The following is a 23,616-nucleotide window of genomic DNA, read 5'->3' as shown; positions in this document are numbered from 1 at the left end:
GCCCAGAGCGCCAACAAGGACAAACATTACCATTGGCAGTCCTCTCATATTCATGGGAATGTCTGCTCATCTTCAATTAACTGTATAGCCATCTAATCTCCTGTCAATTCACAAGTCTGATAACAGCGGGGAAGAAGCTGTTCTTGAATCTGTCGGTATGTGTTTTCAAACTTTTGTATCTTCTGCTCCATAGAAGAGGATTGGAGAGTTTAATCAGATGGGAGGGGTCTTTGATTATGTTGGCTGCTTTCTGAGGCAAAGATGGAATCAATGAATGGAAGGTTGCTTTGCGTGATGGACTGGACTATGGTCACAACTCTATAAATTTTTGTGGTCTTGAACAGAGCAGTTGCTATACCAAGCTGTGATTTGTCCAGATAGATGCACAACAGAAAACATCCTATGAAGATTAAGAGTTATTGTGAACATGGAGAATTCCCATCGCCTTCCGAGGAAGTTGAGGCGTTGGTGTACTTTCTTGCCTGAGGCATCTTGAAGTAATTGGAATCTAATTTTTCATAGTTTTTGTAAGAATTAAATAATCCAGCTGTTATGCAGGTAACATTCAGGTCTTAATAAAAACCAGATGCTGGAAATCAGAAACAAAAACCGAAATTGCTCGAAATGCTCAACATATGAGGAAGGGTCACTTGACCTGAAATGTTAGCTCTGATTTCTCTTCACAGATGCTGCCAGACCTGCTGAGCACTTGTGAAGAGGAAGCAGAGTTAACCTTTCAGGTCGAGTGACCCTTCCTCAGATCTTTTCCAGCAATTTACGTTGTTGATTCTAATATCCATGTCTTCCTTAACACTAGATTCTGAGTTCAAGTACCATTCTAAGTCTTGAGCACAAATACAATGAGAAAGCACTACATTATTGGAGTTGCTGTCTTTTGGATAAAATGTTAAACTAAGTTCCCCTCAGACTGCACAGGATGTAAAAAGTCCCATGATTTCAAAGAGCATAGCTGTCATTCCCTGGTAAATATCTGCTCCTCAATCAACATAACAAAGATTACTCATATTGTTGGACACATTGGTAAACGTCGGCGACATACGGGTGTTAATGTACAACAAAAAAGCAGAAGTTTAATTCATTTTAGAACCATTTTTGGCGATTTGTATATTTAGAACGTGGTGGTTTCGAGGTGTGGTTTGTGGAAGCAACGAACAATAACATCAATGCCCAGTACTCGATTTCCTGGGGGCTGGGATTTTCCCACAAATCGATGAGTTGCAGTTCACTTCCGCCGCTCAGTGTTCATATATGTTGTGGCAGACTCGGCAAGTCACCGCAGAACTCGGGCAGGAGGACAAGTCGTTGTAACCAGCAAACCAGAGCAAGCGTTCCCGTTTATCAGGTTTGATTTTCACCATTTCGCTTTACGTTTGAAAATATGTCAAAAAATGCAATATATAAACGAAGGTTCGTTACTTCTACTAAATATCGGCGATGTGCATCCTTTAGCACAATAAGATTATTCCGATGCCCGGAAAACATAACCGTGCATCCAAAAATAGATGGTTTGCTTACATCTGATGCCGTGTGACCAGGTTGTAGTAAGACGTGCAACACCTGTTGGGAGAAATTAAAATATTAGAACTGTTGTCTGTAATAGTGGTGTTAATATTCTTGGTTGGAGTCTGAGACTGGATCAGACGGGCAATTACATGTTCCAAGATACAGTCGACTGATAATTCAAATTTAGTGCAGTACTTTAAATTGCAGGACACGGATAACAGGAATGTAAACGTTCCTCGGGAAGAACTTGATTAATCCATTTTAATTTAGGTTGAAGTAAGTAACTTTGAACTAAAAATGGCAAACTGTATCTAAAAGAAAGGTAACGTTGGGACAAGTTCAATAATGAAGTTGTGATACTGAAAATGCCTGTGACTTACCTGGTTCTTTCGCGCGGTTTTTAATAGTAGGTTACATTCTGTTTGTATACATCCTTCCACCATCATCTCCAATTCAATGACCACTTTCGACCGAATAGTTTGTTGTTCATCATTAAGTCAGGGATGAATACCATCATTTTGAGGAATTGATTTCAGATGAGAAGCCCGTTTTAAATGATAGAATTTCAGTTTCACTGAATACTACCACTTGCATTGGAGTCAGAAAGCTTCGTGAATTTCTCTACCGGATTGAGCACTTTACCTAGCTTAATGCTTCACTGTTGAGGGAATACTGCATTGTTAGAGAATTATTAAACAGTATACTTTTGTTCCCGGGTTAGGATATAAAATCATCTATGCCTTTATTCAAAGAGCAAGGAGTTTTCCTGGTGTTCTGACCAGCATTTCTCACTTCAACATAAAATAATAATTTTAAAAAATGATCAAAACAGAAGTTGCTGCTTGTGGAATTTACTTTCAATTGGTTGCTAAATAATTCTGAAATATAGATAAATTTTCTTTATGTGAAATGCTTTCAGACATTGAAATTAGAATAGCATAGTGAAAATGGCTGCTAGACTTGATCTCGAAGCCTGAGCAAATGATTTTTTTAAAAAAATTCATTTATGGGATGTGGGGATCACTAGCTGGCCAGCATTTATTGCCCATCCTAGTTGCCCTTGAAAAGGTGGTGGTGAGCTGCCTTTTTGAACTGCTGCAGTCCATCTGCTGTAGGGTGAACCACAATGCCAATAGGGAGGGAATTCTTGGCAACTGACCCAATGACAGTGAAGGAACTAAAGAGTTAATTTTTGAGTAAGTCCCTCCTTTGCCTTTTTCAGTTTATAAAGATATTTGGCCTCAGTAGCAGCATTGTGTACCATTTACAGGACACAGTAATTTTGGCAAAGATCCTTAGACAGCACCTTCCAAACTCATGGCCAAATCCATCATGACAAGGGCAGCAGATGCATTGGAACATTACTGCCTGCAAGTTTCCCTCCAAGCCACTCACCATCCTGACTTTGATATATATTGCTTTCCTTCACCATTGTTAAGTCAAAATGCTGGAATTCCTTCCGTAACAGCGTTGCAAGTCGACCTACAGTACATAGACTGGAGCAATTCAAGAAGGCAGCTCACCAGCACCTGACCGAGGACAACGAGGGATGAGCAATAAATGCTGGCCCAGCCAGAAATACCGATGTCTCATGAGTGATGAAAAGAATTATTACCAGAGAACTAAAGCTTTTTCCTTTGTTTTGTCCAATTTGGGTTGCCCTTGAACAGTGGTGGGAAAATGACTGGATATTTCAGCATCCAGTTTTTCAGTTCCCATTAATAAAGAGAAGTGGTTCTTTTTTCACCAAGTTATGATTAGACTCCCTACAGTGTGGAAACAGGCTCTTCAGCCCAACCTGTCCACACCAACCCTCCGAAAAGCAACCCACCCAGACCCATTTCCCTCTGTCTAATGCACCTAACACTATAACCAATTCACCCGGCCTGCACATCTCCAGACCGTGGGAGGAAACCAGAGTACCTGGAGGAAACCCATGCTGACATGGGGAGAACATGCAAACCCCACACAGACAGTCCCCCGAGGCCAGAACTGAACCCGGGACCCCAGCGCTGCGAGGCATAATGTAATGGTCATAAGATTTGTTTGTACTACTGTTGTTGTAATTTGTTTCCATAAAGATGATATGACCATATGACATATGAGCAGAAGTTATCCATTCAGCCAGTTCAGATTGGTCCAACATTCAGAGGTCCTGGATGTAGGCTTGTTTGCTGAGCTGGAAAGTTTGTTTTCTGACATTTCATCACCATACTAGGTAACACCATCGGCGGGCCTCATGGTGAAGCATTGGCGGTATGGCCCACTATCTATTTATGGCTTTCAAGTTCATTAGCTGCTGTTTTAGTGTGTTGGTGGGTTTGTGGGCTACCATGATGCCAACAGGTCTTGAGTAATCTGGCAGTTATTTCCGAGATGGCTTTGATGTAGGGGAGAGTGGCTAGGGTTTCTGGACATGTTTTGTCCGCTTGTTTGGGTTTGTTGCTGAGAAATCGGCGGACTGTGTTCATTGGGTAACCGTTCTTTTTCAATGCACTGTATAGGTGATTTTCCTCTACTCTTCATAATTCCTCTGTGCAGCAGTGTGTGATGGCTCATTGAAATAACGTTATAATGTAGTTTCATTTGTGAGTGTTGGGATGATTACTTCTGTAGTTCAATATTTGGTCTGTATATGTTGTTTTCCTGTAGATGCTGGTTTAAAGTCCCCCATTCACTGTTCACTGTGCTACGACATCTAGGAATGGCAGTTTGTGGTAATTTTCCTCCTCTTTCATGAATTTTATGCCAGTAAGGGTATTATTGATGGTTTTGAAGGTTTCCTTTAATTTGTTTTGTTTAGTGATGACACTAAAGACCCGACACAGACAACAAGCCAAACTTATGTCATTTACAAAATACATTGCAAGAATTATAACAAACACTAGATTGGACAAACCGGGTGAAAACCAGCCACCAGGATACATGAACATCAACTAACCACTAAAAGACATGACCTACTCTCACTAGTATCCTTCCAGATGAGGACTGGACAACACATCCATCCTAGGACAAGCCAAACAGAGACATGCACGAGAATTTCAACAGGAACTCTATCAACGGACACATTGACTTGGATCCCATTTACCACCCTTGAGAAAAGAACAGGAAATGATGTCACCACAGGAAATGACATCACCAACCCAAGCAAACAGAAACACATAAATAGAAAGTGGGCCAGAGCATCAATACTTCATCTGAAGGCTCATTGATGATGTTGTCTAGTATGGTGATGAAATGTCTGAAAACGAACCTTCTAGCTCAGCAAGCAAACCTACATCCAGAACCTCAACCCGAGCTACAAATCTTCTCAAAATTCATTCAGAGGTCCTGGTTGATCTGATAATCTACTTTCCCACTTTTTCTCCATAATCCTGATTCCCTTTTCAGGAAATCAAGCTGACTCGACATAATTATTTCTGTACATCTAAATGCTTTGTTATTAGATTTTGTAATAGGCTCTAACATTTATTAAATTAATTGCACAGCTGTTTGTTACATTTTTTGTCACCTTCCCTTTTTGAATAGGATTTGCATTGTCAGTTTTAAAATCCTTTGGGATTTTTCCAAAATCTTGGAAAATTACTATGTTGGTCTCAATGGAGAGACAACAATATAGACAAAGATAGAATGAAGACATTTAGCACTCGAGAAAATGCAATTAATTTATTAAGTACTTAAACAAATAACACACATTTTTAACTATTAGAGATATCTCAATCACTGTCTTTTACTACCCTAATTTATGTAACTAACCTAAACGTTATTACACAGGAGAGGTGACAACTGGTCAGGATGAAATCCTGCTCAATGTCTTTACCATCCCTCGAGACTTACATCATGAATCTTCAAAGCTATGCTGAACAAAGGGATTTTTTCAGTCTCTTTACACAAGTCTCTGTGCCAAGCATATGCTTTATTTGGAATTATTTGTGCACGTGACCAATCCTAAATGTTTTGTCCAAATGCATACCATATTTGGTAATAACAGCAGTTTTTGGTTTTCTGCAGTTTTAACTCTGAACAGACCGAAATGACTCATTGTAATTCCATTCACATAACAGCCCATTGGTTATCAGTTCCTGTTATCTTCAGCCTTATCCAACAACAACCAGTGCAAACCGCTATCTCTGTAGGTACTTCCTTTCATATACTAAGAACTCCCTTTGATGAGTCGCTTATCAGTTTTTAGCTCTGGTAATTTACTCAGTGATAGTTATAGTATTTAATTCCTATGCCTCTTTTACCATTGAATGAATATGTAATATTTTTGGAGTGCTGTTAATTTCTTCTGCCTTGAAGAATGATGTAAAGTGTTTTTTCAACTGCTCTACCATTTCCTGGGTACCCATTATTATTTTCCTAAACGCATTCTCTCAGGAGCCTTTGTTCACTTTGGCCTCTTTCTGCCTGTGGTAATATGACTTGCTTACCCACAAAGTTTATTGTCTCCTTTTTAGACATTATTTGTTGGTTTTTAAACTTTTCCAATCCTCTCAATTACCATTAATCTTTGCCACATTGTATGTTTTTCCTTTAATTTGACATGATCCATAATTTTCAACCAAATGGTTGGTTTATTCCCTTCTGAGTACCCTCTTCCTCACTGAGATAAATCTTTGTTGTGAGTCATTAACGATGTTCTAAAATGCTTGCCATGTTCATCAACTGTCTTTTCTATTAAATCATCTCTCAGTCCAGTCCAGCCAAACACAGTTGTTTCCAGCTCAAGTTTCTCACTCTAAAACTGAATGCTAATTTTTATGATGTTCTGGTCACTGTTTCCAGGGGAACTTTTACCCTGAGGCCATTTGTTAAACCAGCCTCAGCACACATGATCAGAACCAAAATAGCCTGAGCCCTGGTTGAATGCACAACATTTTGTTTTAGGAAGCTGTCCCTGTGCAAATTCTTCATTACCATTACTTATGCCAATTTTATTTTCCTCATGTACGTGAAGATTAATATCACTCCTGCTTAACGTACTTCCATCTTTATATTCTCTTTTGCTTTATTCTCTATCCTACAGTATGGCTACTGATGTGTACTCTATCAATTACTTCCCTTTGTTAGTTTACAGCAGTCAAAACCAGGGAAAGACAGTAACTTGAAACATGGATAAAAATGATGTTGTATTACCTTGAAAGGGGGGAATACATTGAACACATAATTATTTCACCAAGTTCAAGTTTTGTGGCATGAAGAACTGTGGATGGTACCGAAAACAGGATCATAGACTTTAGTCACTGGCAGGAAGGTATCAATGAGACCTTTTTCACCCCGAGAATTCCGAGATAAAGACAAATCTTCTCGTAACTTAAAGTTTGTTTTCTTTTGTGCCATGTTACATGTATGATTTTGCGCTTATTTTATTGTCAAGGGCCATTTCATGATGTAAATAGAGTATAGTTATTAAATCAAAAATTATTTCATACCACAGGGCATATTTTATTTCAAACTAACAACTTTCCACAGTAACTTTTTTTTAACCTGAGCCATCTTGGCTTATGTAACTGTTCTCTCAGTCGGGTTTTACTTTTGGCAGACAATCTTAGCATCATTTTGGCATTTTGTAATTTGGTAGAAATCCAAAAGACTGTTTATTTCTTCAAAAGGCTGAGTTTGATCAGAATTTTATAGAAATTCTATTTTCAATGATAGTTCCACATAGTTATTTCAAAGTTTTAAAACAATTTCACATAGGTTATAACAAGCTTGTAGCAACAATCTACCAAGTTAATAACTACTGATTTAAACAATGCAAACAGCCCAACAATACTTTTAAAGTGGTGTTTTATAGAAATGTTTAACAGTCCTATGAGCAAAAGGTATTTCAAAGTAAAACTTTTTTTTAAAAAGGAAAATTCTGAAATTTGCTTTGTATTCTATATCAGCACTTGCCCCTAGATCTGTAAACCTGCGTTTATAAAACATTTTGAAAATGTAATCTGTTTGAAAAATATCTCCAGAAGTATACCTCCTTTTGAACCAGTTAAAATTGTTTAATTACAGATTGTTCTTAATTTACTTCCCTGCTTCAACTTGCCAGAGAAGCTAGTATTTCATCAAATACACAGATGATAATGTTTTCTCATCTGTTCAATAGTATATGCTCAAAAGTACAATGAGTTGAAAGTCTAATTGTTTCTTTTTTGTTGCAGATTCATATCAAGAAAGCAAGTTCTTGTTAAAGAAGAAAAAAATGAAGATTATGATTTTACTGTCATTATTCAGCATTTGCATTGATATGGTAAGCGAAAAGAAAACAGAATAAAAATGAGAAGAGCTTTTTTTTAGATTACTTAGTGTGGAAACAGGCCCTTCGGCCCAACAAGTCCACACTGACCCGCCGAAGCGCAACCCACCCATACCCCTACATTTACCCCTTACCTAACACTACGGGCAATTTAGCATGGCCAATTCACCTGACCCACACATCTTTGGACTGTGGGAGGAAACCGGAGCACCCGGAGGAAACCCATGCAGACACGGGGAGAACGTGCAAACTCCACATAGTCAGTCGCTTGAGTCGGGAATTGAACCCCAGGTCTCAGGCGCTGTGAGGCAGCAGTGCTAACTGCTGTGCCACCGTCCCGCCCTCTGTATTAATAATGTTCTTTTTTGTAGTTAAATAGTTTTAAAAAGTTTTAAATAGTCTTTTCTTGAGTAATGAGTATGATCAGTTTCCTTCATAGTGGAAGAATTATTGCTGACACTTCTGTTTTTGACTGTTGAAAGGACTTGTGCGAACACAAAAGTTTATGATTCAAGTAAAGAAGCCTTCATCAATAGTCAGTTGCATCAAATGTGTTGCAACAAAGCATTGGATTTCAATTGCTTACATGGTGGTTTTGGCATTTAAAAATAACCTGGATTCCTGTGATGACTAAGATGTTAACATTAATATTACTTTCTCCTACATGTGCTCTTTCTCTTTTAGATAAAATTTGCAAATTTGCGAAATGAAACTCCTTAGATAGCTTTCTGGTTATCTTGTTGTAATCATCTAATTCGTGTAGTTGAGATCAGAGAAAAATCCTTTGTGCATTCAAAGCTCAGCATCACAGAATGGTACAATGCAGAAGGAGACCATTCAGCCCACTATTCCTGTATTGATTCTCCAAGTTCAAATGAGTTCTGAAGAAGAGTCCTATTTAGTTCAAATAGTTAACTCTTTTTCTGTTTTCACAGATACCGCCACACCTGCTGAGTTTCTCCAGAAACTCTGTTTTAAGTTCAGTGATCTTTTGGTTTGTTGAATGCTGTTCAGTTTTGATTGAAAATGTTTTAGCTTGAGCCTATAACAATCAGATGTATCCTCATGTTTTTCCTTTAGTTACTTCATCACCATTCATGAAATGTCTATGACATTTAGCTTTTCTTCCTTACCAGCACTCTATATTTTCTGAATAAATTTGGCTGCCATTGCTTTAGTTAATTGTGCAATTCATCCTGTAATTTCTGAGCTGCCTTTTTGGATTCTGTTGTCGATCCTGTTTTGGGATAATCTGCAAACATAATGGATATGCTTTAAATTTCTGAATCAAAGATGATTATACACTGTAAATTGCAAATATTATCAGTCAGGTATATTATCTTGAAATGAACAGAATTTTCCTTGTATTCCTATTTATAGTTATTTCAGAGCATGTTCTTCCCTTGAATGGGAAGAGATTAGATTAGATTAGATTACTTACAGTGTGGAAACAGGCCCTTTGGCCCAACAAGTCCACACCGACCCGCAACCCACCCATACCCCTACATTTACCCCTTACCTAACACTACGGGCAATTTAGCATGGCCAATTCACCTGACCCGCACATCTTTGGACTGTGGGAGGAAACCGGAGCACCCGGAGGAAACCCACGCAGACACGGGGAGAACGTGCAAATTCCACACAGTCAGTGCCTGAGTGGGGACTTGAACCCGGGTCTCAGGTGCTGTGAGGCAACAGTGTTAACCACTGTGCCACCGTGCCGCCCACTAATATGGGGTAATGAATGACAGACCCAAAAAGGAGATAGAAGGATGAGAAACAAAGAACAAACAAACATTTTTATTTTGAAAGGTGGGACTTAAAAGCAGTACGGTGAGGTCATGGGGTTTAAGGAAATCCAGAGAAGAGGAGACCAAATAGACTCATTCATATTCACCCAGGGTGAGGCAGCAGTGCTAACCACTGTGCCACCGTGCTGCCCACTAATAATAACCCACAGATGTTGGTCATGTTCCTTGGTGCATGGAGGAATATAAAAGAGAGGGAATGCCTTTGTTGATTTCTGCTTTCCAGTGGAAAGTCACCCATTTCCTGTCTACTCAGTGAGGGGATCTCTGATATATGTTTCTTAACACTGTATCTGTAATACAAAGAGTCGATGTAAAAATGAATAGTTAAATAATTATAAGTGTATAATATACCTGGAGACTGTTAAAGCAAAATGAGAACTAGAATATGTATATTGTAATTAAATAATTTGACATTGAAACCAGACTAGCTACAATAAACAGAATAGGAAGAAAGATCATCATCCTAACACACAAAGGGATATCATGAATAGAGTATATTCAAATGCTAGAAATCTGCATAATCTAGTGAAAAATGAATGAATATTGATCAAAGAAACATTAATGAGCCAAATGGGTCATTTAACTTAGGGATGAGATGATCCTCCTGTCTGAAATAAAGGATTTCACCATTATAGAGTGTACACCAACAGTGGTTCCATTAGATGAACAAAGGAACCTATGGCTGAGAAATGTTCATCAGGATAGAAGTGTTTAGCTTCACAATTCGTAAACCTGAACATTCTTCTGGGAAGTGTGAAATCCTGGAATCACTATATCTATGCTGTAACATTATAATGCCCACAATGTCTTTTGACCAATGTGATTAGCTTAAGTGTGCTTCGAAGATTCAAAATCATACAAATGGAGTTTCTGATTATCCAATCCAAAGAGTTCAAATTCTCTGAAAATGGGCAACTTTAATTATATTTAGTTTACAGTGGGATGGATAGATCTGAGGGACATCCAATAATGGGACAGGCACGACTGGGGTTTTGTCGTCGACAACTGGGAAACATAGTAGCACACAGTCTAGTAAGTTTTCTGCTGCTCATTTCTCCACTGTATTCCAGGACTGTCTGAAACAATAAAAGCTCCAGTAGCAGATCTATCATGTAAAGGTTCATTATTGAGTTGGCATGTTAATCTCAAATAATCTCTCAGGATCCTCTTGAAGTTTCCAGCTCAAATACTCGAATTCAAGTAACATCAAAATGTCTTATTTGTACTAATGTGGCTGGAGACAATCTCAATTCTCAAACAGAGAGTAGTCATGAGGCAGGGAGCAAGTAAGGACTGCAGATGCTGGAGATCAGAGTCAAGGAGTGTGGTACTGGAAAAGTACAGCCAGTCAGGCAGCATCCGAGGAGCAGGACAGTCGCTGTTTTGAGCATAAGCTCTTCATCAGGAATGATTGGGGCCTCAAGGGGGCTGAGAGATAAATGGGAGGGGGGTGGGGCTGGGAATGCGATAAATGGGTAAAGGTGGGGGGTGATGGTAATAGATCAGAGTGGACCAGATAGTGTTGGGGGGGGGGGGGGAAGAGGTGGAAGGAAGAAGGACAAGTAGGACAGTTCAAGAGGTGCTGAGTTGGAGGGTTGGATGTGGTGGGGGGTGGGGGTGGTGGAGGAGATGAGGAAACTGGTGAAATCAACATTGATCCTGTGTGGTTGGAGGGTCCCAAGGCAGAAGATGAGGCGTCCTTCCTCCAGACGTCAAGTGGCTACAATCTGGTGGTGGAGGAGGCCCAGAACCTGCATGTCCTGGGTGGATTGGGGGGTTGTGGGGGGGGAGGGGGGGGGAGTGGAGGGAGGAAGAGGAGGACAAGGAGTTGAAGTGTTTGGCCACGGGTCGGTAGGATTATTTAATATGTGTGTCCCAGAGCTGTTCTCTGAAACATTCTGCAAATTGGCTTCCTGTCTTGCCGATGTAGAGGAGACCACATTGAGAGCGTGGAACACAGAAGATGCTGTGTTTGGAGGTGCATGTCTGTTGGATGTGGAAGCATCCTCTGGAGCCTTGGATGGAGGTGAGGTGCAGGTCTTACATCACTTGCAGTGGGAGGTAAGGTGCTGGGAGTGGAAAGTGGGCTAGTGGAGGGCTTGGACCTAATAAGGGAGTCACGGAGGAAATGGTCTCTGTGGAACCAGATGGGGTGGGGAGGGAAATAAATCTCTAGTGGTGGGGTCTGTTTTTAAGTGGTGGAAATGGTGGAGGATGATGCGTTGTATCCGGAGGTTGATGAGCTGGAAGGTGAGGACCAGCGGGGTTCTGTCCTTGTTGCATTTGGAGGGGTGGGGTTCAAGGGTGGCTGTGCTTTACCACCACCACACATTTTGACTGTAGTCACTCAGCAAACTTTTGAAAACTGCCAAGCAGAGTTCGGCCTATGATAGAATTGCTGACCGCTTGGCTTTAGTTTTATGCAAACTTGGGCTGTTTTATAATATCTCTGTACTCTTATTTCTCCCTTTTTCTGTTTGAGGCCTCAGTGTATCTAATTCTCGCATTGCCATTGCCCTCTGAATATATTGTGCACTTGTTGATATTTACCTCTGAACTTTGATAGGGTTTGTTAGCAGATTATTCGACTTTGGGATCGATCACAAACTAGCCTCACTAGATGTAAGATTGACACACACTTGATTCCATCGACAGCAGAGGCATTGAATCTATCTACAACTTACCCTATTGCTTCCCCTTGTAAAGGCTGCAAATTCTCAGACTGAAAATTAAACCCAGGATTTACTGATCTACTTGCCTCGGCAACTACTGGGATAAACTGCCTGAGTCATCAGGGGATTTGCAGGTGTTTATTTTAAACTGCATTTTAGGAATATTATTAATTTTTACAGAGTAAGATATAAATGACAAAATAGTCATTCATTTTCTTTCATGTATTGACTTCAAGCATGCCATTTCTTCCATCATCATATATATTCAGAACAAAAGCTACAATACTTATTCACATCTCAGAGATTTATCATTACTCATGTTTTCTTCTTTCAGTCTTTGCAGAGTTATCTGTTGCATACAAGAAAAATACGTACTTTAAGCAGAACAGGTAAGCTACTGTTTAAAACATCTGGCACCCTCACAAAATTTAGAATGAGGCAGAATGAAACATGTTATACCAGACAATAATGTTCAATTGAACAAAATGTAGTCTGAGATGAGATGATCACAAGATTTGCTTTAATTAATTTCATGAACCTATTAATTAAAGAGGACAAAAGATCAGCCTGTGCTTTTACTCTGAACTGTAATCCAGTGGTCCCATGAGATGATATACAGACTTGTACAGTGGAGGGGCTAAGTGAACAAGTACAGTATCATGGGAAAGGAAAGAGAAGGCATTGGTAATGAAAAGTATATAGGGTTAGTAGTCAAGGGTAGATGTGAATAATTCACAAAGTCAGCATGAAACAGTGGCTGAGGTAGAGAATTGAATTAAAGGCAAAAGTAACATCATGTATTTATATTTGCTGATAAACTTTCCTGTCCCTCCAATACAGACATGCACAAGCAAAACCTCCTTTTATTAGAAAACAAGAGTCTACATTAGTATGTTTTCATAACCTGGTCAATCAAGATGTGAAGCTGATGACCTAGTTTTTTTTTGAGTGGCAATTTCTGGGATCTAGCTGTGTACAAATTAGCTGCTGCATTTTCCTGCACTGCTGTAGTGATTGTAGATTCATAATACTTATTTCATTATAAGGTGCTTTGGGATTTCCTTAAGCTTCCTCTAGTATCATTTCTAATTTAATGTGGAGTTGGCCAAGTTATATTTTCTTTTCTACTCTCCAATGCCTGTGATTTTTTAAAATGGAATATATCAATATCACAAATCACTATAATTACCTATCTGTAAACCGACTAAACTGTCAGAATGTCTGATTCAAGTCTTGTAGATCCGAGGGATATAAATGTGACTGGAGTGATTTGTATTGAGATCGGCCAGCTGGACATCATAGAAATGGGGTTCCCTGTTTGGGATTCTTAATATGGTCCAATCAAGAAGCCCTGACTGACATAAAAAGGAGAGTGTCAGAGATATTGACAGTCTGAGAGCTGGCACTGAAGAGGCAGTTCTAAACTAAAGGACTTCATGCACAAATAGAGAGAACTCGATGCGGGGGGTACTGATGTCTGTGGAGTTATTTCACTGACCTTGAGATTGTTAAGGTACTTCAGTTAGTCCTTCAAAACTCTTCATAATAAGAACATAAAAGTAGGTAGAGTCGGCACTCCAGCCTCTTGAGCTTGATACACCATTTAATATAACTGTGGCTGATCTCATCTCAGCCTCAACTCCACTTTGTTGCACACTCCTCATAACTCTTTAACCTGTTACTAATTAAATATACGTCTATCTCTTCATTAAATTTAGTCCCAGCATCCACCACAATCTGGGATGGCGAATTCCACAGATTCACGCCCCTTTGAGAGAAGCAATTCCTCTTCATCTCTGTTTGAAATCTGCCACTCATTAGCTTAAAAGTATGACCTCTTATTCCAGATTGCCACACTACTCTGCCAATCCCCTTGAGCATCCTATACATCTCCATTCAATCTCCTGTCATTCTTCTAAACTCTAGAGAATATAGGCAGGAACTGCTTAACCTTTCTGAATAAGACAATCTAGTGAACATTCTCTGAACTGCAGTTACCTCTTCCCTCAACTAAGGTTATCCAAATTTCCACAGAACTCCAGATGTGGTCTCACCAATGTCTTGAACAGTTGCAAAAACCTTTCTCTACTTTTATACTCCATTCTTTTAGCAATAAATGCCAAGATTCCATTTGCCATCCTTGTCACCTGCTGTACTTGCTTTCTGCGATTCATGCACGAGAACACCCAGATCTCTTGGCACTAAGGCATTTTGAAGGGTCTCACCATTTAGATAATAAATTTGCCTTTTTATTCATCCAACAAAAATGGACAACATCGCATTTATCCATGTTAAACTCTATTTTCCAAATTTTGGTCCATTCACCTCACCTATTGATATACATTTGTAACTTTCTTATTTCTTCATTGCATCTTACTTTCTTTCCCACCTCATCGTGATGCCATCTGTAAATTTAGATATAGCACATTTTATCCCTGCATCCAAATTAGTGATAGAGATTGTAAATAGTTTTGGGCCTAAGGACCGAACCCTGTGGCACCCCACGAATAATTGTTTGCCAATCAAAAAACATTTTTTTCCTGACTCTTTCTTTTCAGTTGGTTAGCCAATTCTCCATCCAAGCTATTTATTATTTTATGCCTTGACCTTAGCTTTTTGGTCTTAACCTTAGCTTTAATTTCTTTGCTTAGCCCTGGATGCTTTTCTCTCTCTTACAATCTTTCTTCCTCTTTGGAATTTATTTTAGTTGGGAGAAAATATATGCCCCATTCATCAACTGTCCTATCTATTAGTCTTTCTGTCCAGTCCACGAGGGCCAAATCTGTCCTCATGCTTATGTAATTACCCTTATTCAACACCAGAACACCAGTATGCGACAGATTTTAATATTCAGTTCAACTGTGGTTTTGTCATAGCGAAAGCACAAAGTTCATTAATTGTAAGATATATATTAAAAAATGCAATGTTTTAATTAATCCCTCTCAGATGTATGCATAGAATCACCATTTGAAATCTACAGAAGAGGTGATACCTGGTTGCGAATTCACAGAAACAAAACACAGCAATGTAAATGCAAAAGGAATGCAATTTGTTATGATGTACGCACAAAAGGTAAAATCACGCTTGCAAAATCCATTGTTTCTAGGGTTTTGGTTAATAAATTCACACATTATGTTGGGAACAGTCTGAGATGAAGCCACAATTGACCTCAAAATGAGCTTTTGACCTAATGTATGGCCTTACCAAGACACACCCATTACCACTTTCACACCATTAAGCTAATTAATTTTTGTCTCGATTCAACTGCAGCTAAAACGATCACTCATGCCCTGATTGCATCTAGACTTGACTTTTTAAACAGGCTCCTGGCTGGTCTTCCGCCCTTTAGACTTCAGGTCATCCAAAACTTTATTACCCATGTCTTAACTCATTCCGAGTCCCATTTCTGTGTCATCTGTTTGATCACTTACCTAAACTGACCCCCAGTCAAACACAATCTTCATTTTGACATTCTCATCCTTAGTTCAAATCCTTCTACAGGTCATTCTACTATAGTGTTTCATTAGCATGAATTGGCTGTATTGCGAATGCATTGCCAACACTAAGTACTATTTTTATTGTGTGGTTTTTATTTAGCACTGTATTGTACCAGAATGCAACCATCGCATGATAGAAGAACCAACTGTATGGTTTTGTCCGTCCTTGTCTCTGTAATCTCCTCTAGCCCTAAAACCAAGATATCTGCATTCCTCTAATTTGGCGTTTTGGGCATCCCTGATTTTCATTGCTTCACCATTGACTGCCATGCCTTCACTTGATCAAGCCTCAAGCTCTAATCCTTTCCCCACACTCAGTTATAATTCTCTCTACCTTGCTCTCCTCTTTTAAAACAATCCATAAAATCTATGTCAAATGATTAACCTTTTGATCATCTGACATAAGAGTCTTAGAGATGTACAACATGGAAACAGACCCTTTGATCCAACTTGTCCAAGCCGAACAGATATTCTAAATTGATCTCGTCTGATTTGCCAGCATTTGGCCTATATCTCTCTAAAGTATTCCTATTCAGATAGGCATCCAGGTGTCTTTTAAATCTTGTAATTTTACCAGCCTCCACTACCTCCTCTGATAGCTTATTCCATACACGTACTACCATCTGCATGAAAAAGTTGCCCCTTAGGTTCCTTTTAACTCTTTCCCCCTCACCTTAAACCTCTGCCCACTCGTTTTGGACTCTCCTACCCTGGGGAAAAGACCTTGGCTATTCACCCGATCCTTGTCCCTCATAACTTTAAAAACCCTGGTAACATTCTTTAAATCTTTTCTGAATCCTTTCAAGTTTCACAACATCTTTCATATAGCAGGGAGGCCAGAATTGAATGCAGTATTCCAGAAATGGCCTAATGAATGACCTCTGAACTGCTGTATTCAATGCACTCCCCAATAAAAGCAAGCAATCATTTTATAGCATTCTGCAAACTCTGGAAGAGTTGCAGTGGACTGCAGGGTAGCTGACGTAACTCCACACTTTAAAAAAGGAAGAAGAGAGAAAATGGGGAATTGTAGGCTAATTAGCCTGACATCAGTGATGGGGAACATGCTGGAGTCAATCATTAAGGACGTAATAATTGAGCACTTGGGAAGTGGTGACATTAGCAGTCCTAGTCTGCATGGACTCACTAAAGGGAAATCATGATTTCTCTTTCATAAATCTTACGGAATTTTTTGAGGATGCAACCAGAAGAGTGGACAATGATGAATCAGTATATGTTATGCATCTGAATTGAAAAAGGTTTTAACATGATTTCAGACAAGAGATTAGCAAGGAAAATTAAAGAGCAAGGTATTGGAGGTAATGTATTGGCATGGTCAGAGAACTAGTTGGCATACAGGAAGCAGAGAGTTGGACTAAACAAGTTCTTTTCAGAATGGCATGCAGTGACAAGAGGGGTGCTGCAGGGTTCAGTGCTGGGACCCCAGTGTTCACAATACACTTCAATGATTTGGATGAAGAAATTTGATGCTATATCTCCAAATTTATAGATGACACTAAGTGGGTGCTGTTAGGAGGATGCGAAGAGACTGCAGTGACCTAGACAGACTGGCTCGGTGGGCAAATGGAATATAAATATGAGGTTATCTACTTTGGTCGCAAAAGCAGGAAGGCAAATTATTATCTGTCTGACAATTTAGGAAAAGGTGAAATGCAAGTGGTCCTTGGTTTCATGGTGGTACAATTGCTGAAGGTTGGCATGCAGGTGCAGCAGGCAGTGAGGAAAGCTAATAGCATGATGGCCTTTGTAGCGAGAGGATTTGAGTATTGGAGTAAGGGGGTCTTGCTGCAGTTACTTAAGGCCTTGGTGAGGTCACACCTTGGATACTGTGTGCAGTTTTGGTCTCCTAGTTTGAGGAAGGATGTTATTGCTTTTGAGGGAGATGGCAGGACTGACATGTGAGGAAAGACTGGATTGATTGGGCTTGTATTTGCTGAACTTTAGAAGAATGAGGGGGGGATCTCACGAAACATAGAAAATCCTGATGGGACTGGACAGACTAGGTGCAGGAAGAATGTTCCCACTTTTGGGGAAGTCCAGAACAAGGGGTCACAGTCAAAGAATAAGTGGTAAGCCTTTCAGGACTAAGATGAGGAAGTATTTCTTCACTTAGAGATTTGTGAACCTGGGGAATTCTTGCCCACAGGAAGCTGTTGGAGCCAGTTCTTAAGATATATTTAAAAGGGAGCTGGACATGGCCCTTGTGACTAAAGGGTTATGGGGAAAGGGCGGAAATTAAGTGTGCTATTAAGATTGCATGATCAGCCGTGAATTTATTGAATGGTGGTGCAGGCTCAAATGACCAAATAGCCTACTCTTCACATATTTTTGATGTTTCTATGGACCAAATGCCGCCTTCACGATCTTGTCTGCCTGCAACACCATTATTAAGGAACTATTAACCTGCACCCCAAGGTCTCTTTGTTCAGCAAAACTCCTCAGGACCTTACCATTCAGTGTATAGGCCCTGCCCTGATTCGTATGACTAAAATGCAGCACCTCACTTTTATCTAAATTAAATTCCATCTGCCAGTCCTTGACAGTTTTGCTCATCTGATCAAGATCCCGTTGTACTTTGAAGTAACCTTCTTTGTTGTTTACTACAGTAGCAATTTTGGTGTCATTTGCAACTTACGAACTATACCTCCTTTATTCACATCCGAATTCTGTTGCTCATTGCCATGTTTTGTTTAATGGTGCTTTCTTTGAAATGCTTAGGGATGGTTTACTAAATTAAACACACTATGTAAATAAAAATTGTGAGCATATAATACACCTGATGTCATAGTCTATCCTAAGATGTTTAACAACAGCACTATCAAAATATTTTTGGCACTTATCTTCAAATTCTTCAAGTAAGTGGTCTGCTTTTTAACAAGGGAGAGGGTAGAGCAGCAGAAATATTTTATGGAGGAATTGCAGTGTTTTGTGCCAGGGCAGCTGAAAGTATGTCTGCCAATGAAGCACTGATCAAATCAGGGATGAGCATGAGGTCAGATTTGGAGGACATTTCTAAGTTTGCAGAGAATTCCAGAAATATGGAGGGTAAGGCCACAGAGAGATTTGAAATCAAATGTGAGGAATTTAAAATCAGATCAAGAAGCAAGCATGGGTGACAGATGAATGATATTTGTTGACAAGATAATGATTAGCAGAATACTGGTTGTGCCCAACTTTATGTTGAACCTGAATGGAATATCTCAGTTGAAACATTAAAAACTAGGGATGCAACGTTTACATTTTATGATGATGACTCATGACAACTCTGTAATATTAATTTTTGAGAACTATTTTTAACTGCAAATTTTTACAATCATAGAATGCAGCACAAACAAATGTCTAAATGGAGGAAGCTGTGCTCAACATGTGTATTCGAAGGATTATGTCTGTCATTGCCCTGAGGGATATCTGGGTAAACACTGTGAAATAGGTATGTTACTGTCCAGAATTGTAACTCCTTATTTGCATTAAACCGAGTAAAATTATGGGATTGTATTCAGTTTTGTGGGTAGAGTGAGGAACCTTAACGATATCTTAACAAGAGAACTTCAATGCCCTTTTTAACCTAATACCGTTGCATCATTTATGTCTATGTTCTGGCAGGCAGGGTCTTTATATATAAGATGTAAAAGGGGTATTGGACAATGTAGACTCTAAATTGTTGGAAATCAACCTAATTTATTGGCTCAAATGTTACAGTGGGCAAAAAGAAAACCAAGCAAGATCACACCACTAAATTCCAAACAAAAGTCAAATCATTTTTGATCATTTTTAAGTTGAGTATTTGATAGAAAAATTAACTAGTAAAATAGATACTTTCATTTTTGAGAAGATTTGTAGCTCAGGTTGTGGTTCAGGTTGTAAGTTTGCTCACTGAGCTGGCAGGTTAATTTTCAGACATTTCGTCACCGTACAACGTAAAATCATAGAGGAGAAAGTGAGGTCTGCAGATGCTGGAGATCAGAGCTGAAAATGTGTTGCTGGAAAAGCGCAGCAGGTCAGGCAGCATCCAAGGAACAGGAAATTCGACGTTTCGGGCATAAGCCCTTCATCAGGAAGGCTTATGCCCGAAACGTCGAATTTCCTGTTCCTTGGATGCTGCCTGACCTGCTGCGCTTTTCCAGCAACACATTTTCAATGTAAAATCATAACTGAGCCTTCGGTGAAGCGCTGGTGTTCTGTCCTGCTTTCTATTTGTGTTCTTGGTCTGTTACGGTGGGTGATATCATTTATGGTTCTTTTTCTCAGATTGGTAAATAGGGTCCAAATCAAAGTATTTATTGATGGAGTTCTAATTTGAATGCCAGGCCTCTAGGAATTTGCATACAGGTCTCTGTTCATCCTGTCCAAAAACGGATGTGTTATCCCAATTGATGTGGTGTCCTTCATGTGTATGTAAGGATACTTCGGGTGTAAGGTGACCCACTATCCTTACATACAGATGAAGGAGGACATCACTTTGAACAGGACAACACATCCACCCTAGGACAGGCTAAACGGAGACACGCACAGGAATTCCTCGAGGCCTGGCATCCAGGACTCCATCAACAAACTCAGTGATTTGGACCCTATTTACCAACATCTGAGAAAAAGAACTGGAAATAATATCACTCACCTTAAGAGACCAAGACACACAAATAGAAAGCAGGACAGAACACCAGTGCTTCACCGGAGGTTCACTGGTTATGTTACCTTGCATGATGATGAGACATCTGAAAACAAACCTGCCAGGTCAGCAAGCAAACTTACAACCAGATATTTTAATGGTGCATTGCATTACATAAAGGCAAAGCTGTACATCATGACAAAGAGCAGAGATATCATTCTGAAGTCACAAGCCATCACAGTAATATGTATTAAGTCTCAATGCATCAATATGATAAAGTGATGTACACACAGCAACTTCTTCAGGTGAGAAAGAACTCTGTAGGTGGAGTTTAATTGGAAGTATCTTTTCAGCCATAGATGGTGAGAAACAATTGCGTACCAAAAGACCACGTTGCTTATATTTGGAAATTAATTTCTGCATTTAGATTCCTGGATGGATGATATCCTGCAGTATACTTTTGCATTAGCAGGCAGAGTTACACAATTTACAAGCAATTGAAAACCTCACTGGTGGGGCCGAAGGATACATCTCCTCTTTTTGGTTATTATTACAGAGAAATTCAGGATTGTAGTGTGGAGGATACAGGAGAATGGATTATTTAAATGAGATTAAGAGATAGAAAAGTACATGAGTTTGGTCATAAAGCAGTTGAATGTATCATCACCTTTATGAACAAAATACCATTCAAAGTGTGCCTGAGTCATTTCCTGAAAGAGCTACTCGGTTAGATGCACACCTCTACTCTTTTCCTCAGTTCTCCATTTTTCTTTTGAACTGGAATTGAATAACTTTCTGCATTATTTTATTTGAATGAAATATATGTGAGACCACTGACAGATTTTTAAAGTAGGAGAAAGTGAGGACTGGAGATCAGAGTCAAAAAGTGTGGTGCTGGAAAAGCACAGCCAGTTAGGCAGCATTCGAAGAGCAGGAGAGTCTTTGTTTAGAATGTAAGCTCTTCATTGGGAATGTATTCCTGATGAAGAATTTTAAAGTAGTTTTTTTTGTGTTTGTTGAAAACATTCTAAGTAATGCTGTGCCTATTTAGCAAAAGCACACTGCAGGATATCATCATCCATGAGTCTAGATACAAAATTTAACTTCTACATGTAAGTAACTTGATATTTTGGTACCTCATTCCTTCTCGCCATATGTCCAACTAAACAGTGATTTACTTGTGGAGTCAGAGTCATACAGCATGGATATAGACCATTCAGTCCGACTAGTCCACACTAACCATGTTCCCAAACTAAATTAGTCCCACCTGCCTGCATGTGGCCTGTATGCCTCCAAACGCTATTTTTTTTGGTATTTTTAGTGTTGGAGCTGATTTCCATTAATTCCAGGAGCAATAATTACTGTTTTATAAGCTGGTGAATTGCTTTGGAACTTTGGGGATCAAAGATCAAAATAATGGCACTTCAAAACGACGGAAGACAGACAAAGGCAGAGACCACTTGGTCAGTGAGAGAGGGAGAAAGAAATGTACACTGCTGTCTGGCACAGCAGTGAATTTGCACAGCTACTGCCTTTGCTGTTTGAGTTCACGTTTTTCTGGATGTCGGAGTTCGTCTAAGAAAAATTAACAAACAGTGAAATTCACAGTTGATCTTGAGGAACCTGTAAGGAAGAGTTCACAGCACAGGAGGAGATAAGCGTATGGCTTTAAGTGTAACCTTGCTCTTTTTTTTAAAAATAGTGAGTAGAGTGGATGGTTTTTGGTCATCTGTTTTGTTGAGCTCTGTCTTATGATTTAAATTTTAAAATGTAAAACATAGGTATGAAGTTAACCAGGCATAGTGTTTTTTACAGCAGTCAGCCTGTGCTATTTTCTGGGTCTTTAGATTCCTCACTGCCAGTAACTGCTGCTCCAACCAATTCAGGCAAAGTTCAAAGATGGCCTTCAGTAGAATGAGGTGCCCTTCCTGTCAGATGTGAGAGATTAGCGGGCATTTCCATGTTACTGATGATTATGTCTGCAGTAAGTGTGTTTGGTTGGACATCCTATCAAATCGGCTGGAGTGACAGTTCGAGACAATGAGGAATCTAGATGAGCTATGGGATGTAAATACATTAAGGACAAAGGGGTAACTAGGGAGAGAATAGGACTCCTCAAAGTTCAGCAAGGCAGCCTATGTGTAGAACCACAGGAGATGGGGGAGATACTAACCAAGTATTTTGTATCAGTGTTTATTGTGGAGAAGGATGTGGAAGATATAGAATGCAGGGGAATAAATGGTGACATCTTGAAAAATGTTCATATTACAAAGGAGGAAGTGCTGGATGTCTTAAAACGCATAAAGATTGATAAATCCCCAGGACTTGATCAAGTGTAGTCTAGAACTCTGGGATGCTAGGGAAATGATTGTTAGGCCTCTTACTGAGATATTTGTATCATTGACAGTCACAGGTGAGGTGCTGGAAGACTGGAGGTTGACTAACATGGTGCCACTATTTCAAAACGGTGGTAAGGCCAAGCTAGGAAACTATAGACTCTGAGCCTGACATCAGTGGCAGGCAATTTGTTGGAGGGAATCCTGAGTGACAGGATGTACATGTATTTGAAAAGACAAGGACTGATTAGAGATATTCAGCATGCCTTTTTCCTTGGGAAATCATACCTCACAAACTTGATTGAGTTTTTTGAAGAAGTAACAAAGAGGATTGATGAGGGCAGAGCTGTAGATGTAATCTATATGGACTTCAGTCAGGTGTTCGACAAGGTACCCATGGGAGACTGGTTAGCAAGGTTAGATCTCATGGAATACAGGTAGACCTAGCCATTTGGATACAGAACTGGCTCAAATGTAGAAGACAGAGGGTGGTTGTGATGGGTTGCTTTTTGCACTGGAGGCCTGTGACTGGTGATGTGCCACAAGGATTGGTACTGGATCCATTGCTTTTCGTCATTTATAGAAATGAATTGGATGTGAACATAGGAGGTAGTTAATAAGTTTGCAGATGACACAACAATTGGAGGTGTAGTGGACAGCAAAGAAGGTTACCTCAGAGCACAATGGGATCTTGATCAGGTGGGCCAATGGGCCGAGGAGTGGCAGATGAAGTTTAATTTAGATAAATGTGAGGTGCTGCATTTTGGAGAAGCAAATCAGTGCAGAACTTATACATTTAATGGTAAAGTCCTGGGAATTGTTGCTGAACAAACAGACCTTAAGTGCAGGTTCATAATTCCTTGAAAGTGGAGTTTCTGGTAGATAGTATATCG

The 23,616-nt window shown here is 39.6% G+C and overlaps 1 protein-coding gene across 3 annotated transcripts in view; it reads left to right on the top strand.

Annotated features, from left to right (window-relative positions):
- Positions 1 to 1,185: 1,185 nt before the first annotated feature.
- Positions 1,186 to 23,616, top strand: part of LOC132835044 (tissue-type plasminogen activator-like) — a 41,398-nt gene continuing 18,967 nt past the window's right edge. Inside the window, exons 1-5 of one of the 3 annotated variants that reach the window (XM_060854303.1) lie at positions 1,188 to 1,363; positions 7,686 to 7,774; positions 12,598 to 12,652; positions 15,210 to 15,335; positions 19,101 to 19,211. In XM_060854303.1, coding sequence (XP_060710286.1) covers positions 7,727 to 7,774; positions 12,598 to 12,652; positions 15,210 to 15,335; positions 19,101 to 19,211 — 340 coding nt within the window. In that variant the 5' untranslated portion in view covers positions 1,188 to 1,363; positions 7,686 to 7,726. Of the gene's footprint in view, positions 1,364 to 7,685; positions 7,775 to 12,597; positions 12,653 to 15,209; positions 15,336 to 19,100; positions 19,212 to 23,616 lie in introns of all 3 variants that reach the window. The other 2 variants (XM_060854304.1, XM_060854305.1) reach the window with 2 other exon arrangements.

Source organism: Hemiscyllium ocellatum, chromosome 43, assembly GCF_020745735.1.
Source record: "Hemiscyllium ocellatum isolate sHemOce1 chromosome 43, sHemOce1.pat.X.cur, whole genome shotgun sequence".
Classification (NCBI taxonomy): domain Eukaryota; kingdom Metazoa; phylum Chordata; class Chondrichthyes; order Orectolobiformes; family Hemiscylliidae; genus Hemiscyllium; species Hemiscyllium ocellatum.
Note: the sequence above shows the minus strand (reverse complement) of the source record. Positions and strands in the feature narration are given on the sequence as shown.